Raw genomic sequence first — 15,585 nt, 5'->3', positions numbered from 1 at the left:
GCTACCTCATATTGCTCAAAATCTTTCAGACAAAGACGGCATTATCAGAAAATCTCCCCTACCTTGAATACATCAATCTAAATGATACAACTGTAGTATGATGGTTTGTAAATCTGTAAAGGCCATAGTTTGTTTTCGCCCGATTTTCACCGCAAAAGATGTAAACTAGATGAAACCAAAAATTTTAACATAACTGCAAAGATTGAACAAAAACTTGTAATATTTACTGCTCCTAACAAGCATCATAATTCATGACTCACTAGAAAACACTTGAACACACGCAATTATAGGTAAAAGACGGAATAGTACTTTTTGAATTTGTTCTCTCAGTTTCCTGTTTTCTCGTCTCAGCTGGTTGCTTGATTCCAAGAAGCGAAGGGGATCCGAGTCAAAGTCTTCCTGGGAACTCAGCACTTGCTTCTGAAACAAAAACAGTCGAAAGTGCAACAGCAATTGACGCCTGGAGATAATTGTGTCGTTATTTCACTGTGTTTCCATAATAATAATAAAATAACAACTGCATTAGGAAAAAAATTCGTTCATTACAATGTTAAGCCAATTGTGACGTTTCGGAGCCAAGACTGCTCATTTTGAAGACTCTTTCTCATTATTATCACCAAAAACAAAATTACCCCCCACCGCCCCATTGTCGTATATATAAGGTACTGGGGGTAAACACTCCAGTCCTATCGGACTAGGGGGGACTTATGATCTTTAAGCTATTGCAAGCATAAATGCGGAAGCCTTGTCTTCCATACTACAGGTCACCCCACGAAAATCTAACACCCCCATTATGATACTAATACTGTTTCAACCCTGCTAAGTTGAAAGAAAAGCTAAAATAAGTAAGAGGAGCTTTTACAAAGTTTTTGAGGTTTTTCAACTCCCTGTCCAGTTTCTTGTTCTGCATCCTGAGTTCCTCGTTGTCCTTGATCAGGAGTCTCAGTTCGTCTACAACTGAGAATTCGGGATCCTTAGGAACTTCAACTGATGACGATTCACCCAACTCTGTCAATTTATCACCCTGAAAATAAATCCCGGTCTTGACAAGAAAAAGGTCGAATATCTATCATTCGTAGTTCACGTGTAGCTTAAGAGCCCCCGCAGTGAAAACTCTAAATTTGTTGATGCGCATTTTTCAGTGAACTGAAACCTAGTGAGAAATAGACTCGATGAGATTTTTTTCGTAAACTCTTTGCAAGAGATTTTTTTTTCAAGAAATTAGTAAATTAAACACAAGATCATATGAAGATAATGCAAATTTTTTGTGAAACCAGCTCAAAATAATCTAACAAAAATATCCCAATTTCTTCCTCAAGTACAACCTTCATTTCTTGTCAACGTATGTTTGACGATACAAAAGCTTTTATCGTTACAAAGTCTACGAAAAAATTTATACAAACAATTCAAAGCGAGAATACGGAAAAAATTCTCAAGATGTTATTAATATTTTAATAAATTGGGCAATTTTGATTGTGGAAATATCGAACACAAGCACAAAATTAAGATTGTCATAAGTCGGTGCAAAAGTGTTCAGTTTTTGCCTCTGTTTAATTGTGTGCTAACTAATAGAAACTCCATGGCAATTTTCTCATGAAAACACAAACCATTGATGTCTTTATAACTTAGTAAAATCTCAAAGTAGCCATTTTCGTTAACATACATGAAAGCTCTTAAAAGTGAAAAGTATTTGTTCTAGAATTGAAAAACCTAGTTAACAAAAAATAAGGAAGAATCGTTTGTACATAAAGTTCTACTCCCTCGAATGCCCATTCATGTATAAATTTCAGGAGTTTAGAACGGGGTTCATCCTAAATGCATGTCATCGGTGATGTAATTGAACATTCTTGCTAAGCATAATAACAAGCAACTACCTTTTCAATCAATGTTTTACCTGTTGCCGAAAGGTTGAGGGTTTCTTGGATTCTCTTATCGAAAAAAAAGAGCTGTGAAATAGTTTCGAACCCACAAATGTCATTATAGTGTAAGAATGGAAAGTTAAACTTAAGCATTTTTTGGAAAAGAACCAAATTAATACTGACCTTGAATTATTCCCAACACAAAAGCGAATTCTAAATTTGAAACTGTACAAAGATAATAATGGTGAAGAAATTTAAACTGATGAGAACAGTTGAATAAGTAAATATTGACTCTGATAAAGATTATATCATAGATTGAGCAACAAAGTTCTCACCCATTTAATACTGGATTAAAAACCCATATTAGGGTCCTTGATTATCAAAGTCATGAATGACCTTCTGCAGACTTTTCCCAAAAAGGATTTTTCACACAAAGATTAGGAACTTTTGGTAAAAATAGGACTAAACTATCTGAACCAAACATAGATAAGCAGTATATATACGGCTCGATTTTAGCCAATTTTGAGAGAACAATTTGTGCTACTAATTGTTGTGTTGCGTGTTGTGTAACCAAAATCAGTCTGAAAATAGTTATATTGTCGTGATAATCGAAATTTCGGAGTGAGTTAACAGATCTCTGTCGTGGTACTGAACTTGTAATAATTGTTGAAACTAGTATACCCTGGTAATTATACTTTTCGTAAATTTAACTTAGCAAATTTTCAACTACTTTCTCTTTTTGGACCTTTTCTTATAAATTAGTAGAGTAAAAACTGGTATCTAGTAGATATTTGTTAAACACTTTGATACGTGGCACTCATAGGCATTTGTAACTAGTTGTTTTGAGGGAATCATAGTCTTGTAATAATTAGGACTGGGTAAAACTTAATCGTTTCTTTCGGTTTTCTGTTAATCAAAAGCGTACTTGTACAACTTTAGTAACTTCACAATACATCTCTAAGGATCTGAAATCATACACAATCTAGCTTCAATTTATTGGATTTAAATTAGTTTGTTGACTAGTAAAGTAGTGATCAACCAATCAATAATTAGGTTAAGTTAGGTTAACGGACTGGAGGACAGCACCGAGTCCAGGACAACATCAAGACGATTGATTTCTCAGAGTATTAATCGGCCAAGCTCCTTCCAGGAGACCGCATAGTGAAGCCACTCTGAGGGTAGGCCTGCCTGCTCGTAGAAGACTTGGCAAGTTAAGTTAACCCATGTAGTATGGAATGGTGAACCAAGTAGACAATTAAAAAGGTCTGCAGTAACCTGAAGTACCTGATGGGCAATGTCTTAACGTTCTATCAAGTTGGTTAATACTCGTCTGGTTGGGTTGTGGAGTGAACACCGACGAGCTCTTCACGTCATCTACTATTTATTTTAAGTATATTGGTTGATCGATTAATTAGAAACTGAATTGAGGACCTGGTATAATTCTCAATCTTAGAGTCACCAATTTATTTCATTTTGTAAAGCATTTCTTAGAAGCTAAAATATCATATAACATAGAAAGGCATTACCAACATATTTTAATAACATTATTATTAGCAATTGACTACAGTTCTATAGCGCCTGAAAATACTTTCTTTAGGACTTGAACGGAGGGCCTGGTATAACCCTTCAGTCTAGTTAAGAGTAGTAGGTTTTGTGAAGTTACTATCCAGTCCAGTAGTTTTCTCTAAGATAGATTCTAGGAACAATTGTGGAATTGTGAATAGGGTAAAACCTCCACCCTAAATATTCAGATTCTATATTGGCGACCACATAGGGATTCTTCTGATTAGAAGATAGTTTTATTGATTTTTCATTCTTGAGGAACTACGTTTTCCGTCCGATCTTGTCTTTTTGAAATTGGTTCTTTGTGACTACGTTTTTGAAATTGGTTCTTCACCATCGGAATCCAGAAGGATTCCGAGGGTGAAAAATAAAGCAAAATACAGGAAGCTACCTTAACAAGGAACAGAGATGACAGATGCCACCTCCAAAATCCCGCCAGCCTTCCAGCGGAGGGGAGAGAGCTTGACAAGCTGGGCAGACAGGGCAGTAAAAGTGTGCCGGAAAACGGACGCAAACATCAGCACTCCAGAACTGGATCGCCTCGCTAGCTGGTTGTTTTTGGAGGGACTTAGAGACGAACAACTCAGGCAACATTTGAGAGAGATGCCTTATATTGGATTATCTGTAACCCTAGGCAAGGCTATCGATTTGACCATGGAGCAAGCCCAAGACGACTCGGACAAGTGGAGCACTACGGCCATCGTCCATACTACTCCAAACAGACCTCAAGATGCTGGAAGCTGTAATGACTTAGGCGCGACCCAGCTCATAGATGAGAGCTTCAGCAGTACGGATATTTCCCGAATGCTAGAGCTACTCCTCAAAGAACAACAGCAGCTTCGGGAGGACATGCACAGGTTGCTTCGAGGGCAACAGAATCTCATTGAACAGCAGCAAACAGCAGCAAGAAGAATAGTGCGTTGCAGAAAGTGCAAGCAAATCGGCCACTACAGTGGAGGTTGCGCCCAAGCTATATAGAGAAGTTGAGACCAGAGTAAAAGAATTGTAAACCGGACGTCCAGTTATTCATAGAAACTTTCAAAAATGCAACATAAAATAGACTGCTTATAATTTGTTGTTTGGTGCTGGTTGAAAATCTAGTCACTCAATTGTTGTTTTTTTTTGTTAAATTCGTTTTAGTTGTTGCTCTTACATTTATTCAATATAAACGAATTTAAAAAAAAAATTTCGAAGGATTTTCTCTGGAAAGGACCGTAAGCAATCAAAACGAGACGTTTTTTTTTTAAAAAAAAAAGAAAAAAAATATTTTTGAGCAACAACAAAATCCAGGAGCATAACAAACCACTTGAAAATTGTTTAAAAAAAATAATGACAATTTCTTTTTTTCGAACAATTTCTCTATCAAGGTATTGTTTCTTTAGGCAAAAGAAACAAAGAAGTTATCACTTATTATTTTTTTCCAAAATGTTCTCCAAACCAAATTTAAAAAGAGAAGTTGTTTTTTTCTCCTAGGTTCTATGCTCTGGAGACGATTGCAGGGTCAGTGAAATACAACGAGGGAATCAGTTCAACTCTTTGGATTAGTATACCTTTTTTTGAACTCGAATAAGCGACTCTTATCAAAAAAAATTGGAAGCGAACTTTCGATCTTAAAAACAAAAAAAGAAATCCCAAACCGCAAAATAGAAACTGGATTACTTAGAAACTGGGTATGTAACAAGGCATTCCGAATTCCGAATTTTTTGAACCGTGGATAAAAATCAGCAGTATGCGGTACATTCGAACATTGTTCACACTGATCAGAGTACTTTTCCTCCCAGTACTGAACCTTTTATTTTAATCTGCCAGAATTTAACATCGTTGTTAATAAATGCAATTTTTAATAGCGCGAAATTAAATTGGGTTCTTTTTATTTGGATGATACTACTCCGCTAATGCAACGGTTTAGGAAATAAACAATTCCTCAGAGATAGGGGGTAACAACTGGCAGAAAAAAAAACAAAGATAGCAAAATTTCTGCAGTTTTGCTAGATATACAAAAAAAAGACCTCATGCAGAACTCTGTATTATTCCTTCTAAATATATAGAGAGAAAATTACTCAATCAATTGGCGCAGTAACCAACCTAATTGATTAGATGCTTAAATTTCATTTGATTATATTTGAGTGAACGGTACGACTGTAGAAGAACATGCACTCTCCAATAAAAATCTCTCATCATTTCTTCATCTACAACCATGGCTACGAATTTACACAGGTGACTTAGGATTTTTTTGAACAAAGTTAAGGGAAACAAACAACATGTTCAGAGGATCAACTTTACCTCCACTCAGTATTATATCAACCTTGCATTAACTCGCACCTTCAGTGTGACGGTTGAGGCATCCGATTGGTCCACTACGCTACATCAGTAAAACTGTACTTTCATGATGGAGGCCCAAACAAAGCTGACCCGACCAGTTACCCTGCCTTGTCGTCTGATCACTGGAGCCTTCTGTTGGTGACGACAACAAGATGTTATACTCAGGAAAAAAACAACCCACCACGACGTTGACCACTGATGACAGAGCAGACTAATTTGAAGTTCTGATTCGTTCCAACTTCATAACAAATGGCGTTTCCGAAACCTTATCATGGATGCGTGGTTTCCTGCTTGCAACCAATTTGACAGTGGCGAAAACTTTCGAACAAAAAGAGATCCGATGGAGAGTACGCCCACTGATCGAATCAGAGATGCTGGGAAAGCAACTCATACGAAAGAAAGACTTGACCTTGTAGAGAGAATGCGGAACAAAAGACTATCAAGTCCAATAAAACTCTTGTACCGCAAATTATGGTGATGGTGCTTTAATATACTTTTACTTTATACTCTAATTTCACTGTGTTGTAATATTCAGGAGAATAGTTTAGTCCGGATGGGTGGGATGTAGGAATGGAAAGTTAAACTTAAGCATTTTTTGGAAAAGAACCAAATTAATACTGACCTTGAATTATTCCCAACACAAAAGCAAATTCTAAATTTGAAACTGTACAAAGATAATAATGGTGAAGAAATTTAAACTGATGAGAACAGTTGAATAAGTAAATATTGACTCTGATAAAGATTTTATCATAGATTGAACAACAAAATTCTCACCCACTTAATACTGGATTAGAAACCCATATTAGGGGCCTTGATTATCAAAGTCATGAATGACCTTCTGAAGACTTTTCCCAAAAAGGATTTTTCACACAAAGATTAGGAACTTTTGGTAAAAATAGGACTAAACTATCTGAACCAAACATAGGTAAGCAGTATATATACGGCTCGATTTTAGCCAATTTTGAGAGAACAATTTGTGCGACTAATTGTTGTTTTGCGTGTTGTGTAACCAAAATCAGTCTGAAAATAGTTATATTGTCGTGATAATCGAAATTTCGGAGTGAGTTAACAGATCTCTGTCGTGGTACTGAACTTGTAATAATTGTTGAAACTAGTATACCCTGGTAATTATACTTTTCGTAAATTTAACTTAGCACATTTTCAACTACTTTCTCTTTTTGGACCTTTTCTTATAAATTAGTAGAGTTTAAACTGGTATCTAGTAGATATTTGTTAAACACTTTGATACGTGGCACTCATAGGCATTTGTAACTAGTTGTTTTGAGGGAATCATAGTCTTGTAATAATTAGGACTGGGTAAAACTTAATCGTTTCTTTCGGTTTTCTGTTAATCAAAAGCGTACTTGTACAACTTTAGTAACTTCACAATACATCTCTAAGGATCTGAAATCATACTCAATCTAGCTTCAATTAATTGGATTTAAATTAGTTTGGTGACTAGTAAAGTAGTGATCAACCAATCAATAATTAGGTTAAGTTAGGTTAACGGACTGGACAGCACCGAGTCCAGGACAACATCAAGACGATTGATTTCTCAGAGTATTAATCGGCCAAGCTCCTTCCAGGAGACCGCATAGTGAAGCCACTCTGAGGGTAGGCCTGCCTGCTCGTAGAAGACTTGGCAAGTTAAGTTAACCCATGTAGTATGGAATGGTGAACCAAGTAGACAATTAAAAAGGTCTGCAGTAACCTGAAGTACCTGATGGGCAATGTCTTAACGTTCTATCAAGTTGGTTAATACTCGTCTGGTTGGGTTGTGGAGTGAACACCGACGAGCTCTTCACGTCATCTACTATTTATTTTAAGTATATTGGTTGATCGATTAATTAGAAACTGAATTGAGGACCTGGTATAATTCTCAATCTTAGAGTCACCAATTTATTTCATTTTGTAAAGCATTTCTTAGAAGCTAAAATATCATATAACATAGAAAGGCATTACCAACATATTTTAATAACATTATTATTAGCAATTGACTACAGTTCTATAGCGCCTGAAAATACTTTCTTTAGGACTTGAACGGAGGGCCTGGTATAACCCTTCAGTCTAGTTAAGAGTAGTAGGTTTTGTGAAGTTACTATCCAGTCCAGTAGTTTTCTCTAAGATAGATTCTAGGAACAATTGTGGAATTGTGAATAGGGTAAAACCTCCACCCTAAATATTCAGATTCTATATCCCTTCTATTCAGATCTACCTTTTCAATCAATGTTTTACCTGTTGCCGAAAGGTTGAGGGTTTCTTGGATTCTCTTATCGAGAAAAAGAGCTGTGAAATAGTTTCGAACCCACAAATGTCATTATAGTAAAAAAACAGAAGCTAATGAAAAACTTTTAAAAAAATCACGTATTTGAGGTATTCAAAATTGAACCTGAGCACCTTAGCTGCAAGCCCAAAAATGTTTGTTCAACAGTTAAAGCATTCCCATATGTCCCAACGCATCAAATTTGGAAACATTTGCAAACAAAGTTTTGAAGAATCGTTGCACAGATTCGTTTTTTTTTTCAATGACAACTGATACCTCCAGGAATACATTTGTTCAACTTAAAATATATCATCAACCTTCATCAAAATAGTTTACTTTGTGTTAGTCAGGTGTGGGGTGACTCTAAGGAGCAATTTACAGTTAATGCTTAGACAACATACGTAAATCAACATAGCAGATGTGGTGCACAGAGTAATGCCAATGTGAAACTGCTATTAACATACAACAACAAACCTTGCATCATTAAAAAAATTAAAACTAGGTTAAAAAAATTGATAAGCTGATTGTTACGAACGCGGAGGAAAGAAGAACAAAACCATCTTGGCTTTGTTCACTTGTCTTTCCAACAATTCACGTATCTGCAAAGTAAATGATTTGAATTAAGCTTACAAATTGATGGGCTTCACATTAATTGATAAAATAATTCGTCCATTCATCTCAATCCCATCAATTTGTAAGTTTTAATTCAAATCGTTCACTTTGCAGATACGTGAATTGTTGGAAATACATTCAGAACATGTATTGTTGGAATTTTGAAGGACCAGTGAAAAAAGGTAAGATGTACTTCTTTTGTCAGCGTTCGGAACAATCAGCTTATAAATTTTTTTCAGCCATGGCGATAAAAACCAGGCCACAGAATGCTTTGGCTGAATACGGTTACTTTCATTGCTAAGATTAACAAATAAAATACACCAACAAAAAGAAATAATTTTGGCATTTCTTTTTATCACAGTAGAATCCTTATTTTAAGCTCAGATAGCAAAAGCAGACAATTTCCTAATTAAAAAGAGCAGTAATTTGAGATTCGATTGTATCATATTATCTTTTTTCTTGTCTAGGTTCACTTAGAAATATCGACGTCCGCAAATGTAGCAAATAATACCCCGATTGCAATTTTCGTCTACATGATAACTTGTTTTGAGTACACCAATAAAAAAAATTCAGGGTATAATAATCACGCGTAACCTTACCTGGTCAGATCACGGACACGCAGGAGTCAAGAAATTGTTCAAAGGTGTTTAATCGGTTAAACCAAATCTAGCAAATAGTACCCCCAGAAAAAATAGAAACTCAGAAATTAGATAAATTGTGCGGATCATCAGTTATCATCATGAAAACCAAATGAAAGGAGATCTCGACAGAAAATGGAAAAGTTCTCAGCTTTTTTTGGATATTGCAAAAAAACAGAAAACCCTACTAGGTTAACCTGTTACTGGTCGAAACCATACCGTAGTCTTTGTGTCAGGAAGTTAACGTCATCTTCTTACTTGCGTAAATTTAGAACGATGATGCTGATAATTGACGAGAATATGTCATAATCTCCGGAAATGACAACTCGCGTAAACAAACTGCGAAAAATTTAATGAATCGAGTTAGTCTGAAAAAAAATGAGTCCAAGTCAAATTGACCTGTCGAAATCAGAAGTTGTTGCCCTTAAAACCAATTCCAATATTCGTCTACATGATCAAATACTTTAAGTACACGGCCACTAAGAGAACTCTGGGTATAATAAGCACGAATAAGCTCCCTTGGTCTGATCACGGACAAACAGGACTCCAGAAATTGTTAAAATATTTTCAATCAAACAAACGAATAATATTAAATAAAACCCCGAGAACAAGTAGAAATTCAGAAATTAGACAAATTGTGCGGATCAACGGTTAACATTATGGAAACAAATTGTAAAGAGATCTCGACAGAAAATGGAAAAGTTCTCAGCTTTTTTGGATATTGGAAACAAATAAGAGAATCCTACTAGGAAGACCTGTTACTGGTCGACACTCTACCGTAGTCTTTGTGTCAGGAAGTTAACGTCATCATGTTACTTGCGTAAATTTAGAACGATGATGTTGATAATTGAGGAGAATATCTCAGAATCTCCGGAAGTGGTAGCACGCGCAAACAAACCACGAAAAATTTCATGAGTCGAGATTGTCTGAAAAATGAATCCAAGTCAAATGGACCTGTCGAAAACAGAAGTTGTTGTTGTTGCTCTTAAAACCAATTCCAATATTTGTCTACATGATCAAACACTTTAAGTACACGACCACTAAGAGAACTCTGGGTATGACAAGCACGAATAAGCTTACCTGGTCAGATCACGGACACACAGGAGTCCAGAAATTGTTCAAAGGGGTTTAATCGATTAAACCAAATCTAGCAAATTGTACCCCAAGAAAAAATAGAAGTTCGGAAATTAGATAAATTGTGCGGATCATCAGTTATCATCATGAAAACCAAATGTAAAGAGATCTCGCCAGAAAATGGAAAAGTTCTCGGCTTTTTTGGACATAGCAAAAAAGAGAATCTTATTAGGAGGAACTGTTACTGGTCGACACTCTACCGTTGTCTTTGTATCAGGAGGTTAAGGTCATCTTGTTATCTGCCTAAATTTTGAACGGTGATGTTGATATTTGACGGGAATCTCCGGCGTTGGCAAAACTCGCAAACAAACCACAAAAAATTTCAATATTGTCAAGCTTGTTTGAAGAAAAACGAATCCAGTTTTTATGTTCGCACCAGTCGATTAGAGAATTTGAGCAACGAATAATTTAAATAGGATATAATTTTTAATGAGCAAAACTGACGAAAACGGCTACGGTTTTATTTGATCAAAAAACATTGAGAGGAACGCATCATCTTAAACATTAATTTAAGATGATTGTGTGTGGGAATGTTTAAACTGACATGGAATTTCCTACAGCCTTTATTACTGATAGTTTTTTTAAATGCTTTATTGAGAACCGTACGTGAAAAAAGTTTGCATTCTATGGCTGTTCCTCAAGGGTAATAAAGACTATTAAAAGTTTATGAAACATACTCAGTCGTACAGCTAATTTTCAGTTCAGTAAAACTAATCCAGTTTCCATGTGTCGAAGTTGCTAGACTTCATTTTAAGTAAAATAAACAGTTTATTCAAGAAGTTCGCCGGCATTAATTTCTCTCCAGAGAAAAATTTGAAAAAGTAACTATTGCTGAAATTATTCTGCAGTTGTCATTTGCATCTATTGTAGTGCCACTAGGTGAAGTACGTACAACTCTAGGTACTTTTTGTGAAAATAGAAAATAATGCTTGGCTTGATTGTAAAATATCAAATTAAAATAGGTTCAATTTTTTCCCATTATTGCTATTTTTTTTCTAATAGGCTAGCCCTTGTAACTTGTAAAGAATAGTCGTTGAATCTGCTTGACGGATATAGAGGATTGGAACAAAAACACCCAAAATGAAATCAATAAAGTCGAGCTTCAAGAAATTATCACAGCTTCTCAGGCTAAAGTTATTGACAACGAAAAGCCCCTGATCAAAGCTAACAGGTGGGGTCCACTGGTTGCTGTCAGGGGGTTACTATCCAAGCATGGGCGATAGCATTAAAGTGTAAACTTAATTCTAACTACCAACCATTTTTCTAATGGCGTCATTCATAGCCTCTTTCTCAGCCTTGAGAGTGAAGTTGCACGCTTCAAATTCTGCCACTTGACCTTGAAGATCATCAATGACATCATCACTTGTCATTTCAGCCGACAGTTCGTCTAGCATAAGCTGACTCTCCTCAAAGGCTTTCAACAATTCGTCCTGAAGAAAATCAAAAGATGTGATCAAATTCATCAGTGAAAATCATTAGTTTTGATCGCACATTAGTGGGGCGTTAGAAAAAAAATTTATCAATTTTTCTACAATTTGCACCGATTTTGTACTAATAATCGGATAATTTTCAGATTCGAGTCGAGGAATTGACTGAAGGTTATAAATGAACGCCCATAAAAAGCGCCAAAAGTTGATAACTTCAGTTTAAGATGGAAACGTAGTTATATGAGCCAAATGCTATCAAAGACAATTGACGAGAAAGATGGGTTCAACCCAAGATAATATAAACATAATCATCATAGCAATGTACACGTGCATTCTTATATAGGTGGAAAAACCAGTATGAAATAATTTTGCAATATTTTGAAGATTACTTTTTCAATGATGGACTCTTTCAGCATGTCAACTTGATCTCTGAGGTTGTTGTTGGCCGTCTTTAACAATTGACACTTGTCTGTAAGTTCCTCCATCTGATTAACAAGTGGCTCAGCACTGCTATTCTGAAACAACATTACACTCATAAGAGATAGTTCAGAAGTTTGTTCAAAAATAACATAAAATTGCAATGAAAAGGCATTTATGCAGTATTTGAAGTTCATTGGAACAGTGGAGTTTTTGAACGTTCGGTTGAGTTGCAATTTAATGGGACTTGATATCACATTATGGCCTATCGGCCTCGTTTCAATTTGAATGAGATGATGATTGAGATTTATTTATCACCAATTTTTCAACCCTCACCCAATTGGTGGGGACCAAATTAAAATCTATGGGGAAGTCAGACTCAGGAAAGACCCGACGACTGCTCAAAAAGTGAAACAGTTATAGAGGAAGACGATAGGGGGTAGAGCGAGAGATGAAAGATAAATAAATGGAGAGAGTGATTGACTGTTTTAGTTTTAAATTTAGTTGATTGACACCAGGTTATGTAACAGGGCCAAGATCAAACTAATTTATTATCCATAAAAAATTCGGCAGTGAATAATTTTCCGACTCACTCCTTCAAAGTGCTGCTTTCTGAGATTCTTCAACTTGATTCCCATTTCGTTGCACTCTTCTTGCAGTTTGTCGTTCTTCTCTTGTAGTCTCTCTATGTCATTGTCTTTCTGCTCTTCAAATGTTAGAGTTGTCCTCAGATTCTAACAAAAAAAGGGAACGAACGATAAAATTTTCATGGACGGATGTTAAAGGGAGCATAACCTAGTGGGGGTCACAAACAAAAAAGGATCCGTTTTTAATATATTTGGAGACTAACCGCGTTGTCTGCTTTGATCACTCTCAACTCCTGTCGTTTCTTTCGATCCTCTTCTCTCAGACGTCGATTCTCATTGGACAGTTCCTCCAAGTCACACATAAGCTGCTCAACTACACTACTAGTGCTCGTGGTAGCTTCATTTGGAGCAGTTGTATTGTTTGTTGCAGGAGGGGCGAGGGTGGTTTGAAGTTCGGTTGGGGTTTGCGAACCAATTGGAACATTATGATCAGGATTTTGTTCGCTTGCAATAGCTGCAGCCTGCGTTGTGTCTTTGTCCTCCTAAATTGTTTTAGATCAATTTTCTCAATTGAATTTACACACTTTAAGTAACGTTTAGGTAAATCTAGAGATCGATGTTTAGACGGCAGCTGCGTGCATTCTAATCGTTCAAGTTTCGCTCTTCTGCAAATGTTTAGAGCGTCTTATTGATCAATCTTAAACAAAAAAGCATTCATAGCCATTGATTACAAGTTTCTTTTTTGGTGGCTACTACTTATTTTCTTGTGCTACTTTACAAAAATGGATACTGTGCTTGGCGAGGAGACATGAAGACTACTGAAGCAAGTAGAGGATGCGAACTCCAGAGCAATGTCGAGGCACTTAGCCGTTAGACTGGCCGAAAAACCAATCTCACACAAAAGGTTTGATGAAATTTCTAAATTTGCCGAGGAGATAGATGGCAGACTTAGAGAGCAGAAAAAATACAGCTGCAAGGACAGTATTAGAACACAAACCCCCCGTTTGACCCGAAAGACAAAAAAAACTTTTCAAAAATTTGGGAGACTTTCAAAATATTTCTGAACCTTGATATTGAGCAGCAACGACTTAAAGCTTTTCAAATTTTGCCGACCAAACCTGACTTACCAGGTAATCTCATGTAATCTGTGATTGTAAAGTTTCTGTATTTTAAGGACAAAGATATTGTTTATGGTAAATAAAAATTGCTTAAATTTGATGCGAAAAAAACTATTAGCCTATAAATCAGCTGAATGGAAAACTTATCTACAAAAAAAAGAGGCTTCCACAAATGGAAGCCAATAATCAAGCAACATGCAGAAAAATTGAATATTACTTCTACTAAGAACTGCAGTGTATCCGTACTTTGTAATGATGTAAATAATCCTAGGAGGGTGTCTAAAGTTTTTGTACCAGTTAAAAATTTGTCATATCGACTCCTTCATAGAACCGGTAATGAAAAACAATAATAGAGGTATCAAGCCTAATGCTAATCCTTTTTCAAGAGATGTTTTTCTGCAATGAAGTCAAATGAACAAAAGGAGCACTTGAGATCTATTCCAGTCTCTTTTTTGATCAAAAAAAGAATTTCTATGATGCTTTAACTGACAAACTGAATTTCTGAAAACCATGATAATAAAATATTTTTGTGCAAAAACTGTGCTATAAAATTGTAATAAATGACACTCAACTTGTCTGTTCTTTGATAGTTATTTATATAAATGATGAACTACTGAATACTCAAAAGTCTGATGAGATAATCTGTTATAAATTTTGTTTGTCAATATTTGCAAAAATTAAGAATGAAATTTTAATTTTTTACCTGAAATGATTATTGGTTTTCTTATACTCTATATACTTCTGAAAATCCGCAATATATATGGAAAAAAAGGATCTTAGGATTGAAAACGAAAACTACCTCAGTAACACAAAAATTACCTAAAACAACACAAAAATAGGTGTTTGTTGACCAAAAAAGTTATTGCAAAAGTTTGCAATACATGATGATAAAGAAAAATGATTGCAACATCACAAAAACATCACAACCACTTTTAGTAGGTGTAAATTCTTTGAGGATGTAGCCTAAAAGCGATTTTCCGCTGATGGGCTACCAGAAAAGAAACGTTGTAATAGTAAACTGATTAGTAAGCAACAAAAAGTTATATATTAAGTAATCTGGAGAATTTTTGTCATCTTGAGGCGTCTACCCGACGAAGGATGATGAAGGAAAAAAATTTCAAATACTTTTACAGATGAGTTGAGGCGAAACTCAAATGGAGAACCGTCTGGAATCAACTTTCAGCTGAAAGACACCAAGTATTCCTGTTTATAAGTAAATAGGGTTGTGAAGATTACAATAAAGTATTCTAAATCTGCTTTGGATCCTGCAGCTGGCGAAATTGAGTGGCAATTTAATGAACGATTAATGCTTACTACAAAACATTCGATCTTTAGGAGCCTATTATAATGAATTATTGGTCTTTTTAAATTATCAGAAGTAATTACCAGTGTCTGTTGAATTAACCCAAACATGGTTGAAAAAACTGTCCAACGAAGCAATAATTACCCATAATGACAATGATCAATTGAAAACATGTAATAAGGAGTGCAAAAGGGGAGGGTGCGTTGGAGTTTTGACCTCCAGTAAAAACCAATGTAAGTTAGAAAAACAATAAAAAAAACGATTTACAGTTACTGACTATTACTATGAAAATTCGAGCTTCTCCCATAATAACAGCTGCATACAAAAATCTAAGCTTGGATA

General features: G+C 35.6%; 1 protein-coding gene across 2 annotated transcripts in view; it reads right to left on the bottom strand.

The window, feature by feature from the left end:
- Positions 1 to 15,585, bottom strand: part of LOC142349565 (uncharacterized) — a 511,473-nt gene that overhangs the window by 316,756 nt on the left and 179,132 nt on the right. For both annotated transcript variants that reach the window (XM_075401206.1, XM_075401207.1), the window contains exons 32-37: positions 13,086 to 13,364; positions 12,829 to 12,969; positions 12,208 to 12,333; positions 11,648 to 11,821; positions 863 to 1,024; positions 310 to 420 (exon numbers count right to left, since the gene is read on the bottom strand). In XM_075401206.1, the coding sequence (XP_075257321.1) occupies positions 310 to 420; positions 863 to 1,024; positions 11,648 to 11,821; positions 12,208 to 12,333; positions 12,829 to 12,969; positions 13,086 to 13,364 (993 nt within the window). The remainder of the gene's footprint in view (positions 1 to 309; positions 421 to 862; positions 1,025 to 11,647; positions 11,822 to 12,207; positions 12,334 to 12,828; positions 12,970 to 13,085; positions 13,365 to 15,585) is intronic.

Source organism: Convolutriloba macropyga, chromosome 11, assembly GCF_964194025.1.
Source record: "Convolutriloba macropyga chromosome 11, txConMacr16.3, whole genome shotgun sequence".
Lineage (NCBI taxonomy): Eukaryota > Metazoa > Xenacoelomorpha > Acoela > Convolutidae > Convolutriloba > Convolutriloba macropyga.
The sequence above is the reverse complement of the archived record's forward strand: the minus strand, read 5'-3'. Positions and strand labels throughout refer to the sequence as shown.